The sequence below is a fragment of the Microplitis demolitor genome, chromosome 8 (assembly GCF_026212275.2).
Source record: "Microplitis demolitor isolate Queensland-Clemson2020A chromosome 8, iyMicDemo2.1a, whole genome shotgun sequence".
Lineage (NCBI taxonomy): Eukaryota > Metazoa > Arthropoda > Insecta > Hymenoptera > Braconidae > Microplitis > Microplitis demolitor.
This window is the reverse complement of record NC_068552.1, coordinates 2,042,063-2,070,002: the sequence shown is the minus strand read 5'-3', so window position 1 is coordinate 2,070,002 and position 27,940 is coordinate 2,042,063. Positions and strand designations below refer to the sequence as shown.

Below are 27,940 nucleotides of genomic sequence, written 5' to 3'. Positions count from 1 at the left end.
GGTTGCAATAATTTTAAATTTAAATTCGCGCGCAATAATTAAACAGACCCAAGTAATTTATTTAAAATTTAACAAATAAAATAATAGGGTATATAACTAATGAATATTTAAAATTCTATATATATATACATATATATATATATATATGCAAGTGAGTACCAATAAAAGTAAATTAATTATTTCAATTGATTGAATAAATTTCCACATTGTGCCATATAATTCTACTGTTGCAGCAAATATCGATGAGTTGTACTTGAGCTTGACGAAGCATTTATTGTATGTAGTGAGCCAGTAAAACGACATACACGTTTAAACCTCAACGCCGATCAGTCTGCGCGAAATCTTTACCCGGTGAGGTTGCTCTCCACTCATACTAATATTTATTTTTCTTTAAAGCATTTTTTTTCAAAATTAATATTAAAAAAAAATTGTTTCACATCAACAATATAGTAAACAAATAATTAATTACTCAGTGATTATTTTTATTTTGAATTTTCAAATTCCAATGGTGAAAGGTAAATATTTTTTTTGTGCTTTTTAATTTTTTTTTTTTTTTTTGAATTTATTTATAAATTTACGAGTTATTTGGAGCAGTTTTTTTATGCTAAATATATTTAAAAAAAAAAAAAAAAAGTTCAAAATTTAAATAGTGAATAAATTTATAAAAATAAATGTAAGATTCGTTAGTGAAATTTTTTTTATCATTTGTAGTTTTTGCTTAAACTGCTATCGCTTGGAGTAATTTCAGAGAGGTTTTATGCTATTAAATGTCATGCTCAGAGCTCTTGTAAGTGCATATTAATTATATAGTGTGGACAATTTTAACCAAATACCATATATTTTTTTTTTTTTTTTCAAAAATAATTTATATAAATTTTCTATTTGTTTAATTTTTTAAAATTTATTTTTAAAAAATTTACGGTTCTTGTTTTTTTTTTTTTTTTACTAATCGATATTTGTTGATCACGATACAGTTCGATTGATGAATAATTTTTTAATGTCGGATGTGGATTAATTTATTGGATCGTTGATACAAATTTAGAATTACTGCTTATAAAATTTAGAGAATTCTATACCGGCACCGAGAATTCGAGCGATCGATAAGTGTCATTTACACCTCGAAATATCAGCTTCAAAATAACAGTTTATAAATATTTAAAAAAGCGAAATTATTTTTACTTTTTAATTTAAATTCAAAATTTATGATACCAAAGACTCCCGACGTCTCTTAATTTTTTGATTTGTAAAAAAATGATGAATTATTAAAAAAAAAAATATTTGAAAAAATTGCACTTGTAGTTTTTTTTATTTTCTAAATGTGCATTTTTTTATTTTTTCATTTTTTTTTGTTATTGATGCTGAAAAAAAAATCGAAAAATTATCAATTTTATAATACCAAAGTTGGCTGACATCTCATAATTTTTGAATTTTAAAAAAAATAATAAATTATAAAAAAAAAAATATTTGAAAAAATTGCACTTGTAGTTTTTTTAATTTTCTAAATGTGCATTTTTTTATTTTTTCATTTTTTTTTTGTTATTGATGCTGAAAAAAAAATCGAAAAATTATCACTTTTATAATACCAAAGTTGGCTGACGTCTAATAATTTTTGAATTTTAAAAAAAGTAATAAATTATAAAAAAAAAAATATTTGAAAAAATTGCACTTGTAGTTTTTTTAATTTTCTAAATGTGCATTTTTTTATTTTTTCATTTTTTTAAGTAATTCATATTCAATTTATTAAATAAAAAATTATCCATACATTTAAATTTATATAAACTCAAATTTTAAAACTAAAATGAAAAAAAAAAAAAAAAAAAAAAAAAAAATTGAATGATCCGATTTAAGAATAAAACATACGTTATTAGATCGTTATAAAATAGATTAGTAGCCATAGAAACATTTTAAAGACTACCCTAGTTTTCTTATATTATTTTTATTTAGCTTTAGATAAAACGTCAAAGAGATTGACGTAAGGCATGAATTTATAGCCTCGACTAGGTATAATTTTATTTAATTTCTTTTTTTAACAGGTGGACGATAATTTTTACTTCGCATTAACCTGTTAAAAACCCAATAATAATAACAAAAATAAATAACAATAAATTTAAAAGAAATTTAAAACTCCCGCGGAACGAGTGGGTAAAAATATAGACAGTAAAATAAGTTTAAATATATCCAGACAATGCAGAACGAGGTGCGACAGAGGCCGATCGAGCACTCGTGCACAGGTATGGACACACGATATTTCAATTATTTAATTGTTTAATTGTCCACTAATATCTCAATGTGCACAGCCGGGTGTCCGATCGATTTCCGAAGCAGCTATTTGCATATTGAGAAAACTTTACCCACATATATTGATATATATTCATATAAATTTTGTTACAATTATTATAAAGCTGTAGCTAGCGGCTGTAATAAGTAGCGGCTCGCAATTTCTTTTGCGTGGCCGCTACTTATTGCGGCTACTAACACAATCTTTTGCGTGGCCGCTACTTTTTGCGGCCACTAACACAATCTTTTGCGTGGCCGCTACTTATTATGGTCGCTAGCTTCAGTTTCAAAATTTTATGAAGTAGCGGCCCGCAATTTTTTGCGTGGCCGCTACTTATTACGGCCGCTAGTCATCCATTCTTTTGATTCTATTTAAAAATAAAAACTATTGAGTAGTTTATATATTTATTTTCTATAATACACTTTATATTTTTATCCATTAAAAAAATATATATATAAATTTATATGTAGATTATAATAAATAAATTTTTTTTGCTTCAGAATCACTACCGGATATCGCAGTGACAATGGCCACTGGACAAGAAATCCATGACGTCTTTAGGTAAAAATTGATTGTGTATTTTTAAAATAATTAAATTTAAAAAGGGATTCAATGAATGAATAAATATATAGATGAGTTAATCGATGAAAGTATAAGTAAGAAAGTATTTCACAAGACGTTTATATTTTAGCGGTGGAAATGTTTATAGAAGCGCTAAGATTACAAACAATTTATAGCGGCGATTGATATGCGTTCGTGGTCATTTAACACAAATTTAATACTCGTGAAAAAAAATTTATTAAATAAATGTATGTTAAAATATAAAAAATATGTAAATGTATATAAAATATGTATAAAAAATATATTTTTAATAGATAACTTTTGTCCAATTTTTACATATATTTTGAATATATTAAAAATATATAAAAAATACAGGACTAAAGTTAACAGATAGTTAACATTTTTTGAATTTTTTTTTTTTAACATATCGATTGCAAAAAAAAAAAATCAAAAAAAATGCACATGTAGAAAACTAAAAAAACTACAGGTGCAATTTTTTCAAAAATTTTTTTTTTTACAATTTATCATTTTAAAAACAAATCAAAGATACACTTATGAAAATATAAAAAAATGTGCGATACTAGTTAGCCATCTAATAATTTTTGTTCTTTTTTTTTAAATGATAAATTGCAAAAAAAAAATTTTCAAAAAAATTGCACTTATAGTTTTTTCAATTTTCTACATGTGCATTTTTTTATTTTTTTTTTTTTTGCAATTTATTAGTTGAAAAAAAAAATTCAAAAATTGTTAATTGTGAACTTCAGAGTCATACACAAAGTATGTATATATATATTTTTAATATATAAAATATATACGAAAATCGGTTAAAAGTTATCTATTTAAAATATATTTTTATACATATTTTATATATATTTATAAATTTTTTTTATGGGGTAAATTTAAAAAAAAAAAAATATATATATATATATATATATATATATATATATATATATATATATATATATATATATAATAAAAAAAAATGAAAAATAAATAAGAAAAGTACGCAAAAGATGACGATGATCATAATGATGATGGTTGAAAAATAAATTATATTTTTAGAATTATTTCGTAGTCCATTTCCGATACGTCCTTCGAAGCCCAGGGCTCCAGTAAAGTTTGGGGCGTGGGTGTTAATCGATATATGGATTATGACCTTTTGTTCAATAGATAATAAAATCTGTCGATTGGAAAATTTTGTATATCAATAGTAATCTCTATGAAAAAAAAAAAAAAAAAAAAAAGATAATTCCTTTTATCGAAATTTAAAATCAATCTTAATCTTGATCCAATATTAATTTAAATGACTTTTTTTTATCAAAACATTTATTTATGAATGATATTTTATCAAATGAATCGTTAATTAAGATTTTGAAATTATTTACATGAAGATTATTGTTAATAAAATAAAATTATCTGGTATTATATATATATATATATGAGTATATGATATATATAGGGTGACGTCGTATTGACGCAAGTAACAATTGTCTGGCTATTAAAACAAGTAAAGAAGAAAAGCTACCGATGACAACCGTCAACAAGATAACGTTATAAAGAAAATCTATTTTTAAAAATCTGAAAGATAATTAGATGACTTTGTTATGATTAAAGATATAAATATTTCTTTAATTAAAAAAAGTTTTAATTATGACTATTTATAGCAAGAAATAATGAGGAATTTATTTTTACTGTCATTATTATTTTTTTGATGATAAATCTATTAGAGTTTATGTTTTTGTTTACAACGAAACATTTAGTGACATAGTGAGCAATTGCAAGAAATTTACATAACATAAAAATCAATTCCTGTGATTATAAATTATATAAGTAATTGTAGATCTTTTGTTTGTTAATTATGTATCAGTGATTTAGTATGGATACATTGATATGGGGGAGGGGGAAAATTGCCCTGGAATTTTATGGAAATTTTTTGGGTTCGAAAAATACTTGTATATATAATTGAGCATTATTTTGAATTTTTTTGAGTGTTTTCGAAAATTTTTGTAAGAAGTATGAATTTGATTTTTTTTCTTATCAATTTACAATAAAAGAACTCGGGTCAAATTACTTCAGGTATTTCAATAATCAACGAAAATATTTAAAATTTTTTTAATTTTTAAATTTAATTAACTTTTAATTATTTTTGAATCTATTACTTTAAGCAACATATAATTGCTTTTTTAAAAATATCTTCTTTGGAATTAAAACTGACTCAAATCTTTTACTTTGAAGTTAATAATAAATAGTAATTAGCAAACAAAAATTACCAATTTAAAGTCGGTAGTTAAACTTTTTAAAAAATCTAAAGTGTCAGTCGAAAAATGTCAATGACTTTTGTTTTTTGAAAAAAACTATTAAAATTTTTTTTCTTCCTTTGCATCCAATAATTATGTGAAATGTAATTTTTCTTTATGTAAATTACTTACAAGAAAATTTAATTTACCCAAATTTATTTAATATCCAGAATTTTTTGTCACCTTTAAACTCCCCATTTTGCCCGCGAAATATGAAAATTTTTTTTTTACAGCAGCTGAAAATTTTTGCTATTCACTTTGAATATCATAAAAAAAAAAAAAACCTATTTGAGTCCCCGACTATTTCCTTAAGTACCCCGTTTTGCCCCCTCCCCTATACACTGAGAAAAAACTAACTTTTGGAAATATTGTATTTTCTTCTTGTAAGAAATTATACTATTAGAAATTTTCAATTTAATATATTTTTAGTGCGAAAATTTGATGACTTAAAATCATTTTCTTAATTAATTTTTTTTCTTTTTAAGTCCCTTAAGCAAATTTCAATTTTTTTCTGTCAAAAAAAATTTTTTTTTGAAATTGAATATGAAATGAATAATATCATAATTTTTATTGATTTATTACTTAAAAAAATATTATTATTATTATTATTATTATTATTGTTATTATTATTATTATTATTATTATTATTATTATTATTATTATTATTATTATTATTATTATTATTATTATTATTATTATTATTATTATTATTATTATTATTATTATTATTATTATTATTATTATTATTATTATTATTATTATTATTATTATTATTATTATTATTATTATTATTATTATTATTATTATTATTATTATTATTATTATTATTATTATTATTATTATTATTATTATTATTATTATTATTATTATTATTATTATTATTATTATTATTATTATTATTATTATTATTATTATTATTATTATTATTATTATTATTATTATTATTATTATTATTATTATTATTATTATTATTATTATTATTATTATTATTATTATTATTATTATTATTATTATTATTATTATTATTTATTATTTATTATTATTATTTATTATTATTATTTATTATTATTATTATTATTATTATTATTATTATTATTATTATTATTATTATTATTATTATTATTATTATTATTATTATTATTATTATTATTATTATTATTATTATTATTATTATTATTATTATTATTATTTATTATTATTATTATTATTATTATTATTATTATTATTATTATTATTATTATTATTATTATTATTATTATTATTATTATTATTATTATTTATTATTATTATTATTATTATTATTATTATTATTATTATTATTATTATTATTATTATTATTATTATTATTATTATTATTATTATTATTATTATTATTATTATTATAATTATTATTTATTATTATTATTATTATATTATTATTATTATTATTATTATTATTATTATTATTATTATTATTATTATTATTATTATTATTATTTATTATTATTATTATTATTATTATTATTATTATTATTATTATTATTATTATTATTATTATTATTATTATTATTATTATTATTATTTATTATTATTATTATTATTATTATTATTATTATTATTATTATTATTATTATTATTATTATTATTATTATTATCATTATTTTCGTTACAAAATTGATAAAATATTAATTTTTTTAATTTTTTATTTCAGTTTGATAGTAGATGACGTGGATTCATCATCAATTTTGAGTGATAGCCCAGACACAGAGGGTCTGTCAACAGAAAGCAATAGCTCACGTAATTCGACGTCACAAACACCACTAGATAGTCCTGGTGGGCCACGTGAGAGGATTAAACAGATTCAGGTCGAGGCTGAAACTCGTCGAGACGAATTTGCCAGACTACTTGAAGAGCACGCACAAGTTGTACGAAAACTAAAGATGATGGAAGCTGAAGAGCAACTCTCATCATCGTCTAATAATGTCGTCGATCCAACACACGCATGATTCAAAACTATTTTTTTATTTTAATATTTAACGGGACCACGTCAGCTCCACTAAGTTATCATTAATTTTTTTTTTTTAATTACTATTTTTTATTCTACTTGCTGATGATGTCCTTCAGGTATTAGATTTCGTGATAAATATTTTACTTTAACTAGCAAACGGTACTTATTCCAACACACAAAAGTGTACTAAAGTAAACCGTATGAACGAAAATACTTTTGTTTTTGTTAAAATTCTTTTTTAAAATTTTTTTTTTTATTAATGTCTACTCTTGTTTCTCGTATTTGTTCTCATATTATCTCTTGTGTCACCTGACATACGACAATAATGAAGAATGTGTTGACGTTATGCACTTGTTTATGAAAGAAAGAAATTCTTTTTTAATTACAAATAAAATATATATAGATATATACCGTGTAAAAAAAATTCGTTCCAAAAACATTTCTGACAGTCATTTTTTAAAATTGAGACAGTTTTTAATTTTAAGTTGAACATTTTTAGAATTTTGAAATAATTACAAGTGTGAAAAATTTCAAACTACTGTAGACTTTTCTTATGAGTTTATAATTTTTTAAACAACAATGATTTAAATTAACAACTACGTAAGTTCATAAAACTCTGGCGGGTCCGAATTATGGTAAATTATGATAACCACCGTAATTTACGACGAATTCCTGCAATTTACGGCAGAAGTTCGGTATTTGACCGTAAATTGACAGCAAGTGGACGATAATTTACCGTAAAGTCAAGTATTGCACTGTAGAAATAAAAACATACGGTGCTTATGGTAAACATACCGGTAAATTACCCATTATTTACCGCAACTCAGTGTAAGATACCGTAAATTGCCACACAGGCTGTATATTGCCGTACATTGCGGTAAAGTTCCCGTAAATCCGCATTTTACGGTAAATTGACATCATTTAGATCTGTCAGGGAAAGTTTATAATTGGTTCGAACCACTAATTTTTTTGGACTAATTTTGACTGTGTCTAAAAATATGAAACTGAAGCAAGTGACCGTAAGAAGTAGCGGCCAGTAATTTTTTGCGTGGCCGCTACTTATTTTGGCCGCTATCTTCAGCTTCTAGTCAAAAAGTTCAAAAAAAGTGACCTTCTCGAAAAGTTATAATAAAAGTCAGAAAAGTCTACACCTGTTGAAAATTTTTCACTTTCTAATATTTTTAAAGTTCCAAAAATAATCAAATTTGAAATTGGTTCAATTTTGAAAATTCGTTGTCATGAAAATTTTTTGAAAAAATTTTTTTTCCATAGGTATATAAAGTTATGCATAACATCGTTGGCCTAATGATTTTTTGTACAAAATAAAGGATACAGAGGGTGATAAAGATAACAATCGAGAAATAAAAATAGACATTGTTGATATATTACTTATATAAAGTAGAATTGAATGCTATAATTTCATAATAATCCAGGTAAAAAATTGACAGTTGATAGAATTATCACGAGTCATCTGTACTGAGTGAGTTAATCACGCTATTAATTAAAGAGAAAATAAATAATAATTATCAATTTATATATCGACAGTAACAATAATGTTAATAAATAATTAAATAAAACTGTGTAGAATATAAAAGCTATATTTAGATAAATGTCAATCGCTTTTTAAATAACCAATTTTTTTTTATTTACATTTCCTAGCGAATCCGAATTACAGTAAACTACCGTAAATTACGAAAATTACCGTAATTTACGACACTCGGAAGAATACATTTTACCGCAAATTACTACATTTTGCGGTATTCTGCAATAAATTGGGCTATTTTGCGGTAAAGGTACGGTAATTTACGACGACTCTGCGGTACTGAAGGAAAAAGTTCGGGAATTTTCGGTAACGTTGCAGTATTTTCGGTAAATTAAGGTATTTCGAAGTAATTTGCGATGTAAGTACAGTAATTTACCTAAATTCGCTACAATCCTGCGGTATTTTACCGCAAATTTACGGTAACATTACGAAATTTGGTCGTAAATTTGTAGTTGACTGTCAAAATGCGACATTTTACCGTAGTGAAGTATTTCACTGAGTTACCCATAGTGGATCCAAATTACGGAAAATTACCGAATTTTACCGTAAAATACTGTAATTTACTACAAATTTGCCGCAAATTACAAAAAATTGCCGTAATTTACGGTAGAATGCCGCAATTTGCCATAATTTACGGCAAAATACCATATTCAACAGTAATTCTTTCGAATACCGTAAATTCCAGTAATTTACAGTAAACTACTAAAAACTGTAGTAAAATATCGCATTGTCGCAATTTTACCGCAAAATTTGCCGTCAAATACGGTAGTTTACCGCAGTTTTCGGTAGTTTACTGTAAATTACGGAAATTTGCGGTAAATTACGGCAACCCTTCCGAATGCCGTAAAATTCGGTTATTTACGGTAAACTACGGTAATTTACCGTTATTGGGATCTGCTAAGGATGCTAATAGTGCCACAAATAACCATGTTTTTGCCGTAAATTACTGTATATCTGATCGAAAACTACCGTATTATTCCGTAATTTACCTTAATTGGCCTCAAATTACCGACAAACGCAGAAAATTTATCGTAACTTTTTTATTAATCGTCTTAAACAGCAAATTTACCACAAAATTACGGAATTTTACCGTAAGGCATGCCACCGCGTTACGGTAAAATTACCACGGGCTGTCGTAAGTTACCTGAGCTGTCGTAAATTTTGGTATTTTCCGTAATTTGGCGCAAATTACCGTGAAATTGCGGTAAAAATACGGTAATGTACCGTAATTCGGGTCGGCTGGGAAATTTTAATTTGCGATTATTATGATATATATTTTAAAACAATAACTAGATTACTTGGTGCTGTACAGTGACTAAATATAAAATAATTAAAAGCAGCAATTTGATAATTGCATAAAGCAGGTATGATCTTGGCAATAATTCTTTTAAATAAATAAAGAAAAAAAAAATATAAAATAATCCACAAATGAGGGAAGACTGCAGAGCGAGATACAAATATATTAGAAGATAATTTTTAGCCTTTTCGTTATACTTAGATCGTATCAAACAGTAATGATAATTAATAAATATAATGAAGAATAATTATAGTGATATAAAAAAAAAGAAAATAAATGAATAAATAAACATATATATAAATACTAGTAATATAATTATTTGAGTGATTATTTTTAGCGATATACATTTTACCAATTTTGTAATGAAGCATTTGTATAAAGTAAACAACAATAGCTTTTAACTAAAGGTTATGTATGAAACAATAATTGTTCATAAATTTTATTTGTATGCGTAATTACTGTATTATTTCGCTTGTCTTTGTACCGATTAGATTGTAACAAAGCATTAATGTAAGTTGTATAAAACAAAGTATACAATAAACATATAAATATATATATAGATATATATATATATATCTATATATATATATCGTTATATAATATCGTTAATTAATGTATGATTAGAAGAAGAATATATATTTATTTTATTGAGTTGGAGAAAATTTATATTGTTTTAATTATTTATTAATAGGAACCTGTAGTTTATGTGACTGCTTGAGTTTCACTATTAAATTTATTTTTAAATTTATTTTGACTACATGTTAACTCATCGAGTTAATGGGATTTTGACGAAGCAGCTTAAAATCACCTAATAACATACTGGCGGGTAATAAGGCCTAGCTAAGGGAGATTTTGAATAGAATTGAAAATATGCATTTAATTATCGAAGTGTATCATTAATCTTTATTTCAATTAGCCATAAATTGTAATGAAGCAATGGTAATTTTTACCATGAACAAACAAAAAATTATACTTTTACGAAAACCATACGAATAGGCCTTACTTTACTACGGCAGGGTAATAAGACCTACATAAAACTGAAGCAAGTGGCCGTAAGAAGTAGCGGCCAGTAATTTTTTGCGTGGCCGCTACTTATTTTGGCCGCTAGCTTCAGCTTCTATAAGGCCTACGGGTTAAACAAACTGGAATAGTTTAACTATACTTAATAAAATTGGTATTAGAGGTGAATCACTTAAATTTAGCAACAATACTTTTTAAAAGTCAGAAGACTAGATTGTTTTTTATAATTTCTTCTGCGCAACAGCATATGACGGATGATGAAATATAGAAGACAGGGAAGGTGTTACCGGGACTCTATAAATTTGTCGTAACATCTATGCAAGACCTTTCTACTCGAGTAGCCTTTAGTGGGGGTAATTATTTTTAATATCATTTCTGTCACTTAGGCCTTATTACCCGTCAGGCCTTATTATCCGCGGGTGCCTTAATAATTATTTTTTCTAAAATTATTCTTATTATATCTTAAAATTCTAATAAATTATTATTTAAAGGTTTTTTTTTTTATAAATTTCATTATTTAATTAAAGAATTATAAATTATTAAATTAATTACTATGTGGACTACATCTATTTTATATACTATCAATAACTGTTCCTGCATTACTTTTTTTAACTTCTATATGACTTTTTGACTTAAAAATTTAAGTAAACTAAATAAAATCAAAGTCACATTGAATTTGACTTAAATTTAAGGACTTTGTTCTGTTGCAGCACTTATTTTTTTTCGTGTAGCGTAAACACACCAATAGATGGACGTTTAAGCAGACTCTCATGTTTTCCAATAAAAATAAAGCAATAAAATATAAATAAGTTATAAGAAAATGAATTATACTTATGCAAAAATGTTTAATTAACTAGAAAAAAATAAATAAAACTTTGTATGACGTAGTGGTTGATTACAAAAAAGGAAAATTTAAGAAGAAGTCCAAATCTTCTAGATGGACGCTTCTTGCAAATGATATTTTCATCTTATTATGCATATAAAGAATTATTAAATTTTTCTTATAACAGCTTGTGTTTAATACAATTAATTGAAAAACAAATGCGAGATAATAATTTTAAAAATATATGTAGTATTTTTATTATCATCTTTAAAAATTTCTCACTCTTACATACTAGGTTATGCAAAATATATGATAATATATTACGTAATATTAATTAATGATTTATAAATATCTATAAATTATTAATTATTTTACTTACATTTTATTTATATTTAAAAATAAATAAATAAATGAGTTTATGTTAACAAACAATTTCATTTAAATGTTATGAAAAAAAAAAAAAAATTGAAAATTTACCAGATAAATCCAACGTCCATCTATTGGGTTAAGGTTAGAAATTTGTCTCCGATAGATGGACGGCAAATTTTCTTAAATTTTTTTAATTTTATCAGTTAATTATTAAATTAATAAAATTGTTAATGAAATATGAACATAATCATATGAACATATCTTATTATATTATTTATTTATATGAGTTATAACAAATATAGTTTACCGGTTGTCTGTCACATGCTTAGTAGAGGTGGCGCTTTTCAAGCAAAACGTCGTCACGTCAAATAAAAATAATTTTTTTTATGATTATAACATATATTAAATTTTAAAAAAATTATTTTCTAGCATCAGAAATATATATAGTTAAAAAAAATGTATTATGTTACATTTTCATTCCTAAATTTTATGTAATCGGTTATTAAAATAATATTCGTCCATCTATTGGTAGATATCCATCTATCTATTTACCCTATATAACATTTTTTTTGTAACACAAATAAATAATTTAACACTTTTAGCTTTAGCTTGAGCTTAAGTTTAATATGCAAACAAAAATAATACATATAATTTATAAATATAAATTTAATTACGTATTTACAAATTTAAATAAATTACAAGCATGCCTCAAAGCTTATTAATTTTACATGCAGAGTATTGTATAAATATTTTATAAAATTTACTTTGAATTTCACTTTGTACGCAATTAATTTATCAGCAATGGCAAGTAATTAATTTTATCGCAAATTATTAAGTGCATACAGTAAATTAGTAATTAGTAATAATATATCACTAAACAATATCATTAGCAATGGAAGATACAAACTAGATCTTAGACTCATTAATTATTGCTAATTACGATAGACAATCTATGGCCTGTATTCTCTATTTTCACGACCGGTTTCCGTCTACGACTCGTGCAGACCCGATAGAAAAAAAGGATTTCTACAGCGAATTTAAAGTTTTTCGCGCCAAAAAATTCTCTTTTTTGTGCATGTCATAATTTAATGACAAATGATTTAAAATGTAATATAATACAGGATTGTTTTGGAGTAAACAATTATTATAATTGATGAATTAAATAGCTTGATGACGTTGCGATGCAAGTAGCATCATTCTGTGACTCAACTTAACATTGTGATCGCGTAGATACCTTATTAAGTCCGCTTGTTTTTCCAATAATTCTAATAAATTAGAGCCACGTTCATGATAACCGACTTCTGTATTACCAGCAAATGAATCTTGGGTAAATGATGATAGCCATTCCTCTCTTGTCACATCGGGTGGTGGTTGCATGCGATTAAAACGACGTACACGTTCTGCAGATAAACATAAATAATAATTAGAAATTTTTTTTTAATTAATAAAATATATGTGTGTTAGAGGGTGGCCCAAAAAAATCAATATTTTTTTCGAGTCTTTTATGAAAATTTGTTGGTTTATGATGTTTTAAGAAGCCTGGTCAAAAATCAGCTTGATAAAAAATTTTGAGAGATCGCTCACGAATTTTGAAAATATCTTTTTTTAAGAGCTTGACATTAAAATGGAAATAACTAGAAAACAATGCGGAATTTTTAAAAACTTTATTTGAGATAATTTGTAGGGAATAAAATTGTGTATAAAAAAGGTATCTTATCATTTTTTGATAAATCCATCTGTTTAAAGGTTATTGGAGCTTGAACTCAAATTTCCAGTAAATTTCGAGATCTCTTTACTTTTCCAGCAAAACTATCAAACCTATCACAAAATGTCATTAAACCTTTTTTGTAGACAACTTTATTCCCTACAAATTATCTCTGATAAAGTTTTTCAAAATTCCGCATTGTTTTCTAGTTATTTTAATTTTAATCTCAAGCTTTCGAAATCTATCAAAACACTACTTTTTTTAGAACTTGACATTAAAATGGAAATAACTAGAAAACAATGCGGAATTTTAAAAAACTTTATCAGAGATAATTTGTAGGAAATAAAATTGTCTACAAAAAAGGTCCTATGACATTTTGTCATAAGTCTGATAGTTTCGCCGGAAAAGTAAAAAGATCTCGAAATTTACTGGAAATTGACTTGAGCTCCAATAACTCTTGAACATAAATTTATCAAAAAATAATGAGACTTTTTTTGTAGAGCGTTTAATTCCCTACAAAAATATATCCCATGCTTATCTATTCAATGATCCATTGCCAGGTAAAAAAATCAAAACAAAATTTTTTTCCCGTTATTTAAATGAGAAATAAAAAATCCCGAAGACTCAATTAATTTAAGAGCTCAAACTTTACCAGATTTTTTTCCATCTTAAACGATATTGTCACCATAAAAAAAATTAGTTTTTTTCGTCTACCCTAATATATATAATAAACATACTTATATAATTTATGTAGACAGGAACAATGATCATAAGTTCCAAAGTTGTTAACATAAGAATATAATTAACCGGCGTAAACCATTCCGATGATCGACAATAATCCTCATAGTTAATTTTATGAGTATGGTGTAATATCGCAGCGAGGAATAAATATATAGTATTCCATAGCGATGATACAAATAACGGTGTCCTTATATGCTGATAAGTCGATTGATAAAAATCAAGATAACCGCAGATACGTAAATTATGGTGTCGTAATTTAATGATGTAATCAGTTATCATTATCACAAACCAGTAGCCACAATGTAAATATAAAAATATAAAATATGTGTTGCATTTATTGTGTTCCTCTGGCCATACTGATATGAATACGATTCCTATTATTTCAATAATCACCTGTGGAATAATTAAATATTTTTTATTAATTAGATAATAAATCGGAATGATAAATTTATACAATAATAGAATCAGCTAATTTTTTAAAAAGTATAGAATAAATAAATAAAATTATCGTAGAGTAAAAATAAAAAAATGCGTGTGTAGATTAATGAAAAATCCATACGCGCATTTTTTTAAATTTTACTGTTGCAATCAAATTATTTATTTATTTAAAATTCAAAAAATAGGCTACTAGAATTGCTGACGACTAATAATTTTTGGATTTGTTTTTAAATGACAAATTACAAAAAAAAAATATTTGAAAAAATTGCACTTATAGTTTTTTAAATTTTCTACATGTGCATTTTTTTAGTTTTTTTTTTAATTGATTCGTTAAAAAAACAAATTCAATAATTATAAATTGTTTGCTAACTTCTAATTCAACTGACAAGTGGGAATTTTGAAAATTTTAGAATAAATAAATAAAATGGTCGTAGAGTAAAAATAAAAAAATGCGTGTGTAGATCAACAAAAAATCCATACGCGAATTTTTTAAAATTTCATTATTTAAATTAATTCATTCATTTATTTAAAATTCAAAAAATTTTATTTTGAAATTAGCTGACGTCTAATAATTTTTGGATTTATTTCTAAATGACAAATTATAAAAAAAAAAAATATTTTACAAAAATGCACTTGTAGTTTTTTAAATTTTCTACATGTGCATATTTTTATTTTTATTTTTTATTGATTTGTTAAAAAAAAAAAATCAAAAAAATGTAAATTGTCTACTAACTTCAAATCTAACTGACAAGTGGGAATTTTCAAAATTTTGAAAATAAATAAAATATTAGAATAAAAATAAAAAAATGCATATTTAGACCAACAAAAAATCCATACACACATTTTTTCAAATTTTATTATTTAAATTCATTTATTCATTTATTTAAAATTCAAAAAATTTTATTTTGAAATCAGCTGACGTCTAATAATTTTTGGATTTGTTTTTAAATGAAAAATTATAAAAAAAAAATATTTTACAAAAATGCACTTGTAGTTTTTTAAATTTTCTACATGTGCATATTTTTATTTTTATTTTTTATTGATTTGTTAAAAAAAAAAATCAAAAAAATTTTAATTGTCTACTAATTTCAGATATAACTGACAAGTGGGAATTTTCAAAATTTTTAAAATAAAAAAAATGTTAGAATAAAAATAAAAAATTGCATATTTATACCAACAAAAAATCCATACGCGCATTTTTTAAAATTTCATTATTTAAATTAATTCATTCATTTATTTAAAATTCAAAAAATTTTATTTTGAAATTAGCTGACGTCTAATAATTTTTGGATTTGTTTTTAAATGAAAAATTACAAAAAAAAAAAAAAACATTTTTAAAAAATGCCCTTATAGTTTTTTAAATGTTCTACATGTGCATATTTTTATTTTTATTTTTTATTGATTTGTTAAAAAAAAAATCAAAAAAATGTAAATTGTCTACTAACTTCAGATATAACTGACAAGTGGGAATTTTTAAAATTTTTAAAATAAATAAAATGTTAAAAGAAATGAGTGTGAATGTAGCAGACATCGGACAAATTTTGAATTTCAAATAAACAGAGTAAATAATTAAAAAAATAATATTTAAAAAAAAATGCACCTTTAAAAAATTAAAAAATGAATAAGTGCATTTTTAAAAAATATTATTTTTAAAGCTATTAACTCTGTTTATTTGCAATTTTAAATTTGTCTTACGTCTGCTACATTCACACTCATTAAAATAAAAATAAAAAAATGCATATTCAGACCAACAAAAAAATACATACGTGCATTTTTTCAAATTTTATTTATTTAAAATTTATAAATTATCACGTCTGCAGCTTTTTATTTTTTTTTTTTTTAGGTAATTTGTTTATAAAAACCAAAAAAATTTTCATATGTTATTTTTAGTAACATAAATAATTACCCCAAAAACAAGTGGTACAGATGCAAATATAGCAGTGTCTAATTTTTGAAAATTTGCTTCTTCTTGCGATGACAGCACAGGCTGAAGACATTCTTCATCATCCATATTTAATGAAGCATCAAAAAAAACTCCACCCTTTAATTAATTACTTTTTTTTTAATTACCTTTTTTTGAATTTTATTTTTAAATATAATTTATTGAAACGTCACTTAACAATTCGTTTCCGCAAATTTTATAATTCAAAAATTACAAAATCGATAAATTATTTAAATTTCATATATTTTTTAAATATATACAAATAATTTTAAATATTATTCAATTTTTTTTACTTTTCTAAAAAACGTATTTTTAAAAAACGAAAAAATCTTTAGGTTATGTTTATATTACTGTACATTTCTATGTACAATATATGTGTCATACATTTATGTCGACATATATAGATATATATATATATATATGTATTCAAGTGTATGGATAATTGTATATCTATATATATTTTTTTGCAAAAAACTTGGGATAAAGATAAAGAGAAAATTTAAAAATGGATCAGTTCTTACACTGGCTCTTGCAGACGCGTTTCCAAGACTGACCATATTAGCGATATTATTTATAAAAATGATGAAATAAATAAATTACACAAAGAAAAAATGTAGTTGTTGTTTTTAAAGGACTTTGTACTTAACTAGAATAATATATATAAATAATATTTATATATATGTGTATTTACGTTCTGACATTTAGAAGCCGTTCAAAACACGCATTGGCATCTATATACATTTATTTGCAACATCGTAATTCATTTTATTTTGTTTAATAACTATATATGGATGCCGTTAAAAAAAATTTTCATATTTCGCGGGCAAAATGGGGAGTTTAAAGGTGACAAAAAATTCTGGATATTAAATAAATTTGGGTAAATTAAATTTTCTTGTAAGTAATTTACATAAAGAAAAATTACATTTCACATAATTATTGGATGCAGAGGAAGAAAAAAAATTTTAATAGTTTTTTTCAAAAAACAAAAGTCATTGACATTTTTCGACTGACACTTGAGGTTTTTTAAAAAGTTTAACTACCGACTTTAAATTGGTAATTTTTTGTTTGCTAATTACTATTTATTATTAACTTCAAAGTAAAAGATTTGAGTCAGTTTTAATTCCAAAGAAGATATTTTTAAAAAAGCAATTATATGTTGCTTAAAGTAATAAATTCAAAAATAATTAAAAGTTAATTAAATTTAAAAATTAAAAAAATTTTTAAATATTTTCCAGTTGATTATTGAAATACCTGAAGTAATTTAACCCGAGTTCTTTTATTGTAAATTGATAAGAAAAAAAATCAAATTCATACTTCTTACAAAAATTTTCGAAAACACTCAAAAAAATTCAAAATAATGCTCAATTATATTTACATGATTTTGGAATCTTTAAAAAACACTTTTTTATAAAATTTTAGGAATACCCATCTTGCCCCTTCTTCCCACATATATATGTATACATATATGTATGTGATAATGATATATTTTTTTTATTTACTCCATCATTTTATATAATTCAAAATTTTGTATTCACCAAATTGTTTTTTTTTCTCTTCCGTTTCTGAAAATAAAAAAAAATAAACTTTTAAATATCGACTATCGAAGGCTGAGTTAAGAAAAAAAATTAGAAGATGGGAGCTGATAAATTACACAATTGCACATTAGTAATAAATTATTCATCTATTTATCTAAGAAAAATAACTATTGAATAAAACTGAAAGGAATTATTTAAATTTGCATGGAAATTTATCTTATAATTGAAGATAATCAACATAAATTAAACCTATTCAATCTTCAATCGATTATATAAATGAAGAAAAGCCATTTATAGAATTTATCATTGCATTTATCGGATAATGGATTGCAATTAGAAAAATATCGTGGAAAATATTAAAATGGAAAACATTTATTTAAAATTAAAAATAAAATAGTGTCTTCGTAGAAACAAAAAAAAAAAAAATATATATATATATATATATATATATATATATATATATATATATATATATATATATATATATATATATATATATAAATATTTTAGTGTATACTTGGAAGTTGAAATGCGTTTTTTTTAAAAATGTTTGGGAAAAACAATTTATCAAAAATTTAAACGCTTTGTTCTGATCGCTGACTCACAGGAACTAAAGTAAAAATAATAATTGTTTACTTTTCACATTCTCGGTTTTTTTTTACCATAAAAAATCAAAAAATTTACAAAGCATACAATTGTTTTTTTACAACATTGTTTATTATCGCAGTGAATTTATAATAAAAATATAAAAATCAACAATTGTTTGCTCACGCGCCATCTTCGTGAAAAAAAACAAAATTTATAAATAAATTTGATAATGTTCAAAAAAATTGGTTCATTTTTTTATTTTTTAAAACCAAAAAACCGCGGGATTATAATAGTAAACTATAAATTGATGTATTTAAATTTTTGAATTTTGAATTTCCCGCCATTAAATTTTAAAATTTTTAAATAAAATACAAGTTACTGGTTTTGGTTTAAGTTTTGAAAATTTACCATCAGATCTTGACTTTTGGAGGTCCTTCAACTTTCTGAGCTCGAAAACAGCGGGAAGTTTAAAGTTGGCCCAGAGTCAATCATTTTTAAAATTTTTTTTCTAACTATTCTATTAAAAATTTGTTGTTTTTCTATAAACTGATAATTGAATTCAATCAACCAAAGCTTTAAAAGTATATACACAGAAAAAGTGATGCTCAAAATTTTAATTGTAGTTTATTTTCGACTTAAAATTAGTATATTCGATACAAATATCAAATATGGATCATTATATATATTTCAAAATGGCTATTATTTATATTTAAATTCGATACACAGAAGAGCGAAATTTGTAATTTCGTATATTAAAATTAATATGAAAAAGAATTGATAAATTGGTATCTAGTTATTACTATTCAAATAAACAGAAAAATTGTAAAAATGAGGAACCGAAAAATTAGTAAACGTACATATTAATATATAAAAATCTAGTATACGAATTTTTCATTTTATTTTTTACCACTTATTCGATATATGTATATAATAAATTAATTTATAATAACAAATAAATAACATTTTATATGAATTATTAGTCAATGGGATAGAATTTATAAAATAAGAGTTAAAAATTTTCGGTATTTTTATGAGCAACAAAATCAGTATCTAGTATACTAATTTTTCATTTTATTATTTACCACTTATTCGATATATGTATATTGTAAATTAATTTATAATGATGAATAAATAATATTTTAAGCTAATAATTGATCAGTGATATCGAATTTATAAAATAAAAGTTTGTAACTTTTTCAATTTTCGCCTGAAAAATCAGTATCTAAAACAGCAATTCTTAATTTAACCAATTATGACTTTTTAATAGATTACACCATAAATTAATAAACTTTCACTAAGAAGTCACGTATTATACCTAAAAGTAATAATATTTTACTTTTTGAAATAATTGATAGTTTTTAGGAATCTACAAAAAAAGCACATAATAGTAATTATTGATAACAGATTCCACTTTTTACTATTAATTATTAATTTTTACTATTCTGTTTTTTCCATGCTCTTCGAAAAATTATTTTTTGACTTAATTTTCAAAAATTTCCAATATGAACAACCAACGCATTCTCTAAAAATTTACAACAAATACAAAAAAAAATTTTTAAAACCTCTAGTTAAATTATCGTATTAAGCTCTCGTATTACGATTCCTATAAAAAAAAGTGGACGCGTGCGCGTTATTTAAACACGTGTAGAAGCAATAAGCTTTTATTCAAGTAACTCGACTTGAACTTGCAGTCTTGCGTATGTAACGACACTGAATACGTCCATACTATTTTTTTCTACAATAAAAAATATATTTTTCTAAAATATTTACAAAATTTACAATATTTATGCACCCAAATAATAAACAATATTCAAAAATTTAAATTAATGACAATAAAGTTTTGTATTTTGACAAAATACTCAAAAAATGGGAACTTTATTAGAAGCAAACGGACCAGCTGCAAATAATCCCGGCTCGAAGGACCAAAACATATTTGAAAATCGCGCCAGTACTAAAAAGATAATAAGGGTCGTAACTGTAATCGCATACTTGTTTTCCGTAAGTTTTGTTGCTATTGTACTGAGTGCGTACTATGTATTTCTTTGGCAACCGCCAAATCCACGATTGATACATCGCGCCCATACCATGGATAAAATTCACGCTGAATATTTGGCTGATAATTTACCCCATGAGTATCCGATTAATGACAAGATTGATAATATTCGCAATAAAAATAACAAAAAAAGTGTTGGGGAAATATTCAATTCAATGAACAATTTACGAAGTCATTTATTTCGCTTTCATACTGTCGATAAAAATGACAATAATAGAAATATTAAAAATAATAATGATGATAAATATGCGAAAGCTATAAATATAACTCGATTGAGAAATCCAATGATTGAAAAAATATACCATGACAGTGACAAGGTCACGACTTATGATTTACCGAGTGTTTATGCTATCAATAAACATCTTGATCTTTCAGATGATAAAGAAAGTACTGATAAATCAATGCTGTTTACGAAAATCGAAAATAGTACGGAAGCGACTGGTTCATTTACACCCGAGCTTAAGACGGAAATTAATAAATATGAACAAGAAATTACTAATTCGGAAAATTATACCCGGGAACATGATGAAATAATAGACAATGATCTTGTTAGTCAAGCAACTGAAGTTGATAAATTCAATTATCAAGCAACGGAAAATTTGGATCAAGGTAAGAAATTATTTTTATATTTTAATTGATAATTTTTATGATTTTTTTTTTTGAACAAATTTATTACAATAAAAAAAAAATAAAAATATGCACATGTAGAAAATTTAAAAAACTACGGGTGCAATTTTTTGAAATATTTTTTTTTTTGATAATTTATCATTTTAAAAGAAATCAAAAATTTATTAGACGTCGGCTGACAGTATGGTTAAGAGATGTTTAGAAATTTTCGGGTTTTTTTTTTCTGCTTCGGGTACAAAAAAAAAAATTCTAAAAAAATGCACATGTAGAAAATTGAAAAAACTATAAGTGATATTTTTTTAAATATTTTTTTTTTATAATTTATCATTTAAAAAAAAAATCAAAAATTTTTAGACGTCGGCTAACTTGAGTGTCATAAATTTTTTTATTAAAAAAAAATAATTATAATATCGTACTATTCTTTGCAATCTCATTAATTTGCGAGTAATCGAAACGCAGCAGAATTTTTTTTTAATTTTATAGGCAATGTTTTTATCAAATAAAAAAAAAAGTTTAAATTTTTTTTCGAATAAGTCAGCCTTTGTAATTTTTGGATTTTTTTTCAAACGATAAATTATAAAAAAAAAATATTTTAGAAAATTGCACCTGTAGTTTTTTTAATTTTCTACAAGTGCATTTTTTTAGATTTTTTTTTTGTCATTGATTTTTTGGAAAAAAAAATCCGAAAATTGTGAACTTTATGATCATTTGAACTTCTGATACTCAAATTAGTTGACGACAGCTGTTCCAAAAACGATAAATTATAAAAAAAAAAAATATTTTAAAAAATTGCACATGTAGTTTTTGAAATTTTCTACATGTGCATTTTTTTTTTAAATTGATTTTTTGAAAATAACTCCCAAAATTGTTGATTGTCTGCTAACCATCATAAATTTTTCCACAAAAAAATATATCAGTTTAAAAATTTCCAAAGCATAATTTTTTGTATAAAAACAGAATATTTTTAAAACTCATTTTTTTTCAGTGTATATATATAAAGTGAAAAAATTTATAAGAACGTTATAGCGAATAATGTAACAGGGTCAAAGCATAGGGTTTCACCTTATATAATTGACACGAATTCTTTATATATATACATATATATATAATTAATTATACATAAATATGTCTACAGATATTCATACCAAATGAATATTTATTATACTATTTATAGTTCAATATAAAATTCAAATTCTAAATATAAAATATTTATGAATCTGTGAAAAAAGACTGAAGTTAGCTGATGAATTATTTTTGATTTTTTTTTAAAAAATAATAATTAAAAAAAAAAAAATCTGCAAAATTGCACCTATAGATTTTCAAATTTTTTATATGCGCATATTTTTTGAAAAAAAATTCGAAAATTGTTAATATGATCATTCAAATTTTTATATCGAAACTAGTTGACGTCTACTTGTTGGATTCAAAAACCGTAGATTAAAAAAAAAAAAATATTTTAAAAAATTGCACCTATAGATTTTTAAATTTTCTACAAGTGCATATTTTTAGTTTTTTTGAAAAAAAACCCGAAAATTTTTAATTGTCTAACAATCGTAAAAAAAATGCTGTATTCAATTATCATCGTGAAGTTAGCAGATTAGTAATTTTTGGATTTCTTTTTTAACAAATAAATTACAAAAAAAAAAAAAAAAAAAAAAAATGCACATTTAGAAAATTAAAAAAATTACAAGTGCAATTTTTTCAAATATTTTTTTTTTTATAATTTATCATAAAAAAAAAAATCTAAAAATTACTTGCCGCTAACTTCAGTATCATTATTTAATTTTTAAAAAATAATTTAAAATTAAAATTAAAAAATTTTGGTTTTTCAACAAATCAAAATTTTTATTCTCAACAATCAATTTTATTAAAAAATTTAAAATACTGAAGTCCATTAAGTCGAAGTTAGTCTACGAAGGGGTGGAAATTTTTTTGAATTTCCCACTTATCAAATGCCCCTTCTTATTTAAAAATAAACTACACGCATGCGCTCATATCTTACGATATATGTATATATACTTAAAGTATCAGATAGGAGAGCGCAGCTCATAGTAGGGGTAAAGATTGAGGGGAAGTTCCGCGATAATGGAATCTAAGTTAATGGAGTCCGACTGTAATTTGAATAAGTAAAAAAAAATATATGTTATATGTTCACTTATATATTCTTGAACGTTTTGTAACAAAGGTGTGTCTATTACACTTTCGATTAATAATATTAAGAAGGGAGAGCCAGTAAAACAAATAAAGTTATTAAGAGACAGGCATTAAATTGAATTAATATCAATTACTTAAATACAATTACATCTAATCCACGCGTTCTATAAAACTCAGTCATATATTTTCTTTTTTCTTCTCTTTCTTTTACCAGCTATTACATAAACCGAGGAAATCTCACATCTACCTACTAAATTTAATCCAATATTCAATTGTATTCATATATAATCAGATAAAAAATTGAAGGGCGTATTACAAATTCAAATATTCATTTTAAAGATTTATCATAATTTTATATATTTATTTATATATTTTGTCAATAAAAAAAAAAAATTATTTACGCGAGTACTTAAATTCTAAGGGTTTGCGATAAAAAATCCACTTAAGTTGGTCATAAAAAATATATAAATATATAAATATATATTAGGGTGATTCAAAAAATAGTAAATTTTTTTTTTTCGCAAACAGGTTCAAAAGTTTCGTTTAGATAAAAAAAGACGCCTGTGGAAATTGGAGCTCTTAATATTAATTAAGAGGTTCCGCAGTGGACTTTTCTATTTTCCATAAGAATAACATGGAAAAAATTTTTTTTGTCTTCTGATTTTTATAAGTAGCTAACGATGCGTCGTAGGAATAATTGGCAGGCATTTTTTTGTAGGTAATTGGATGCCCTACAAAAAAAGTTTCTTATCATTTTTTGATAAATCTCTTTGTTCAAAAGTTATTTGAGGTTCAAGTCGAATTCATATCAAATTTTGAGATCTTTTTATTTTTCTGGCTAAACTATCAGATTTATCACAAAATATCGTAAGACCTTTTTTGTAGACAATTTTATTCCCTATAAGTTATTCTAATAAAGTTTTTTCGAATTCCGCATTGTTTTCTAGTTATTTTTATTTTAATGTCAAGCCATAAAAGAAATAGTTTTCTGATCGATTTTAAGATCTTGACATAAAAATAAAAATAACTAGAAAACAATGCGGAATTTGAAAAAACTTTGTTAAAATAACTTATAGGGAATAAAATTGTCTACAAAAAAGGTCCCATGATATTTTGTGATAAATCTGATAGTTTAGCCAGAAAAATAAAAAGATCTCAAAATTTATTATAAATTCAACTTAAACCTCAAATAACTTTTGAACAAATAGATTTATCAAAAAATGATAAGAAACTTTTTTTGTAGAGCATTCAATTACCTACAAAAATATCCCTGCCAATTATTCCTACGACGCACCGTTAGCTACTTATAAAAATCAGAAGACAAAAAAAATTTTTCCCATGTTATTCTTATGGAAAATAGAAAAGTCCACTGCGGAACCTCTTAATTAATATTAAGAGCTCCAATTTTCACAGGTGTCTTTTTTTATCTAAACGAAACTTTTGAACCTGTTTGCGAAAAAAAAAAATTTACTATTTTTTGAATCACCCTATATACACATATATATAGTCTAGTATAATCGAATTCAATTAGTAAATCTATAAAATTTTAGTGATTTGCCCTCGATCATTTAATCGCGTAACAAATAATTTAAAAAAAAAAAAGTAATGAACAAAATAATCCATATGCGCAGAATCCTTATAGAATCCATGTATTATTACGTATAATATGTATGTAGGTCTTAAATACGCATGTCTTAAAATAACTAAAATTGTTAATACAACAGTGGGTGTAGTCTCAGTAATTTAAATTTAATTTAAAGTGAATAAATAAAATAAATTATCAGTAAAAATATATATAAGATTACTATATATACTTAATATATACGGTAAATTTTAAATTAACGAGGTCAGTAATTATAATGAATTTTTAAAAAATGTTTTGGGGAAAATTTTAAATTAAATGAGTTATGAGTAATTAATATATGATAATTTGTAAATATATGAAAGTTGATGAATGAAACGACAAATGAAAATTTGTAAAGCAAGTGGTGGCCGGGAATTGAACATGCAGTTGCCACGAAAAATGAGTAGTGCGCAAACTGTAATGGCAAGTATAACTCGTACACTTGCGACACGTAATGACCCTGGAAAAGCATCAAATGAAGTTAAATTCGCTGGCGAGGAGAGCAAAGACAAGTTGTATGAACCGAAACACCGTAAAAAGGTGTTTCGTGTTATGACTGTCATCGCGTATGTGATACTAGTCAGCTCGGCGGCTATCATTTTATCGCTGTTCTATGTCTTTATTTGGAACCCGACGGATTATCGATTATTAATAAGGCGAGCGAGATTAAACAATTCATCGAAAGTAATTGACTGCCTGAATTCGGGTTCCACGGCCACGTTAGATGAGCTCACCATTAGGGTCAATGGTAAAAAGATATACTTTTTAAATATATTCTAAGGTTTGGAGCAAAATTGGAGTTTGCAGATATTTGAAATTTAGAAAAATTTTTTTTTAATAGATAAATAATGAAAAAAAAATATTTTTAAAAAAATGCACATGTAGGAAATTTGATAAACTATAAGTGCAATTTTTTAAAATATTTTTTTTTTGTTATTTATTGCCAAAAAAAATTCCAAAAGTTATTGGACGTCGGCTGACTTCAGTGTCATAGTTAGCAGACATTTGAAATTAAAAAAATTTTTTTTTAATAGATAAATAATGAAAAAAAAAATATTTTTAAAAAAATGCACATGTAGGAAATTTAATAAACTATAAGTGCAATTTTTTCAAATATTTTTTTTTTATTTATTGTCAAAAAAAAATTCCAAAAATTATTGGACGTCGGCTGACTTCAGTCTCATAGTTAGCAGACATTTAAAATTAAAAAAAATTTTTTTTCAATAGATAAATAATAAAAAAAAAAAAATTTTTTAAAAATGCACATGTAGGAAATTTTATAAACTATAAGTGCAATTTTTTAAAATAATTTTTTACTATATTTTTTTGTTAATAAATTCAAAAATTTTAAAATGTATGCTAGCTTTACTATCAGAAGACTTCGAATTTATAATTATCAATAAATAAAATAAATAATTGATAAAATAATATTAAAAAAAAATGCACATTTAGAAAATTTCGAAATTGATAAGTGCATTTTTTCGAAATATTTTTTTTTTAATTATTTACATGGTTTATTTTAATTTTAAATTTGAAGTCTACTGCACTCATGCTTATAATTAAAATAATGAAATTTAAAAAAAGGCGCGTATTTTTTATTGGTCTAAATACGCATTTTTTTTTGTTTTTATTTTATGAATATTTTAGTTATTTATTCAAAAATTTTTAAAATTGAGACGTTACATTCACGCTCAAAAAAATTGCGATTTTGAAATTTGTAGATAATTAGAACTCTTTGGATGCTTTTTTTCAATTAATAAATTACAAAAAAAAAAAAACTAAAAAAATGCACATGTAGAAAATTAAAAAATCTGCAAGTGCAATTTTTTAAAATATTTTTTTTCTACAATTTAACATTTGAAAAATAAATTCAAAAATTATCAGACGTCGAGTATCATAAGAAAATTAATTAATAATAATCATTTAATTAAAATAAATGTTTTTTTTTTTTTTTTTTTACAGAATTACAAGATGATAAAACAACTTTAAATGGAACAGAATTTTTAAACAAATTAAAGTCAATGTACACGACGAGTTCCGATCAAGAAAATATGAAAGATTCAATGAAAATTGAAACAACTGTCGAATTATTGTCGACAACAGATTCATTTATATCAATTGTACAAGAGGAAACATCTAAATCATATGATGCTGATATTGACCAAATAGTTTTACCCGAGCGATAAAAATAATATATATATATTCATATATTTATTTATAATTTTAACGTAAACTTATTTATTATTATTATTTATGTGATATTATAAGATTATAAAATTAGTAATATTTAAATTATATTAAATAAAAAATTATTTATTGATATTTAATTACATTATTGTTTAGTTGATTAAATTAATT

At 23.4% G+C, this 27,940-nt stretch overlaps 3 protein-coding genes across 5 annotated transcripts; 2 read left to right on the top strand and 1 right to left on the bottom strand.

Annotated features, from left to right (window-relative positions):
- Positions 1 to 326: 326 nt before the first annotated feature.
- Positions 327 to 10,460, top strand: LOC103572500 (uncharacterized). 2 transcript variants are annotated; one of them, XM_008551132.3, is made up of 4 exons: positions 327 to 515; positions 2,034 to 2,231; positions 2,779 to 2,839; positions 6,827 to 10,460. In XM_008551132.3, the coding sequence occupies exons 2-4, from the start codon at positions 2,186 to 2,188 to the stop codon at positions 7,119 to 7,121; spliced, it is 402 nt and encodes a 133-aa protein (XP_008549354.1). In that variant the 5' UTR covers positions 327 to 515; positions 2,034 to 2,185; the 3' UTR covers positions 7,122 to 10,460. The 2 variants fall into 2 exon arrangements, with proteins under 2 accessions (XP_008549354.1, XP_014296826.1); XM_014441340.2 differs by lacking the exon at positions 2,034 to 2,231.
- A 1,650-nt stretch (positions 10,461 to 12,110) lies between these two features.
- On the bottom strand, positions 12,111 to 17,622 carry LOC103572501 (transmembrane protein 192). Of its 2 annotated transcripts, none has more exons than XM_014441320.2 (4): positions 17,523 to 17,622; positions 16,966 to 17,100; positions 14,618 to 15,014; positions 12,111 to 13,575 (listed from the first exon to the last, which is right to left on the bottom strand). In XM_014441320.2, the coding sequence occupies exons 1-4, from the start codon at positions 17,556 to 17,558 to the stop codon at positions 13,334 to 13,336; spliced, it is 810 nt and encodes a 269-aa protein (XP_014296806.1). In that variant the 5' UTR covers positions 17,559 to 17,622; the 3' UTR covers positions 12,111 to 13,333. The 2 variants fall into 2 exon arrangements, with proteins under 2 accessions (XP_014296806.1, XP_053597144.1); XM_053741169.1 differs by lacking the exon at positions 17,523 to 17,622 and adding an exon at positions 17,180 to 17,359 and having other exon boundaries at positions 12,112 to 13,575.
- A 3,368-nt stretch (positions 17,623 to 20,990) lies between these two features.
- On the top strand, positions 20,991 to 27,807 carry LOC103572517 (ABC transporter G family member 7). The gene is made up of 2 exons (XM_053741335.1): positions 20,991 to 21,786; positions 27,545 to 27,807. Exons 1-2 carry the CDS (start codon positions 20,991 to 20,993, stop codon positions 27,766 to 27,768), a joined length of 1,020 nt encoding a protein of 339 aa, XP_053597310.1. The 3' UTR covers positions 27,769 to 27,807.
- The last annotated feature ends 133 nt before the right edge of the window (positions 27,808 to 27,940 follow it).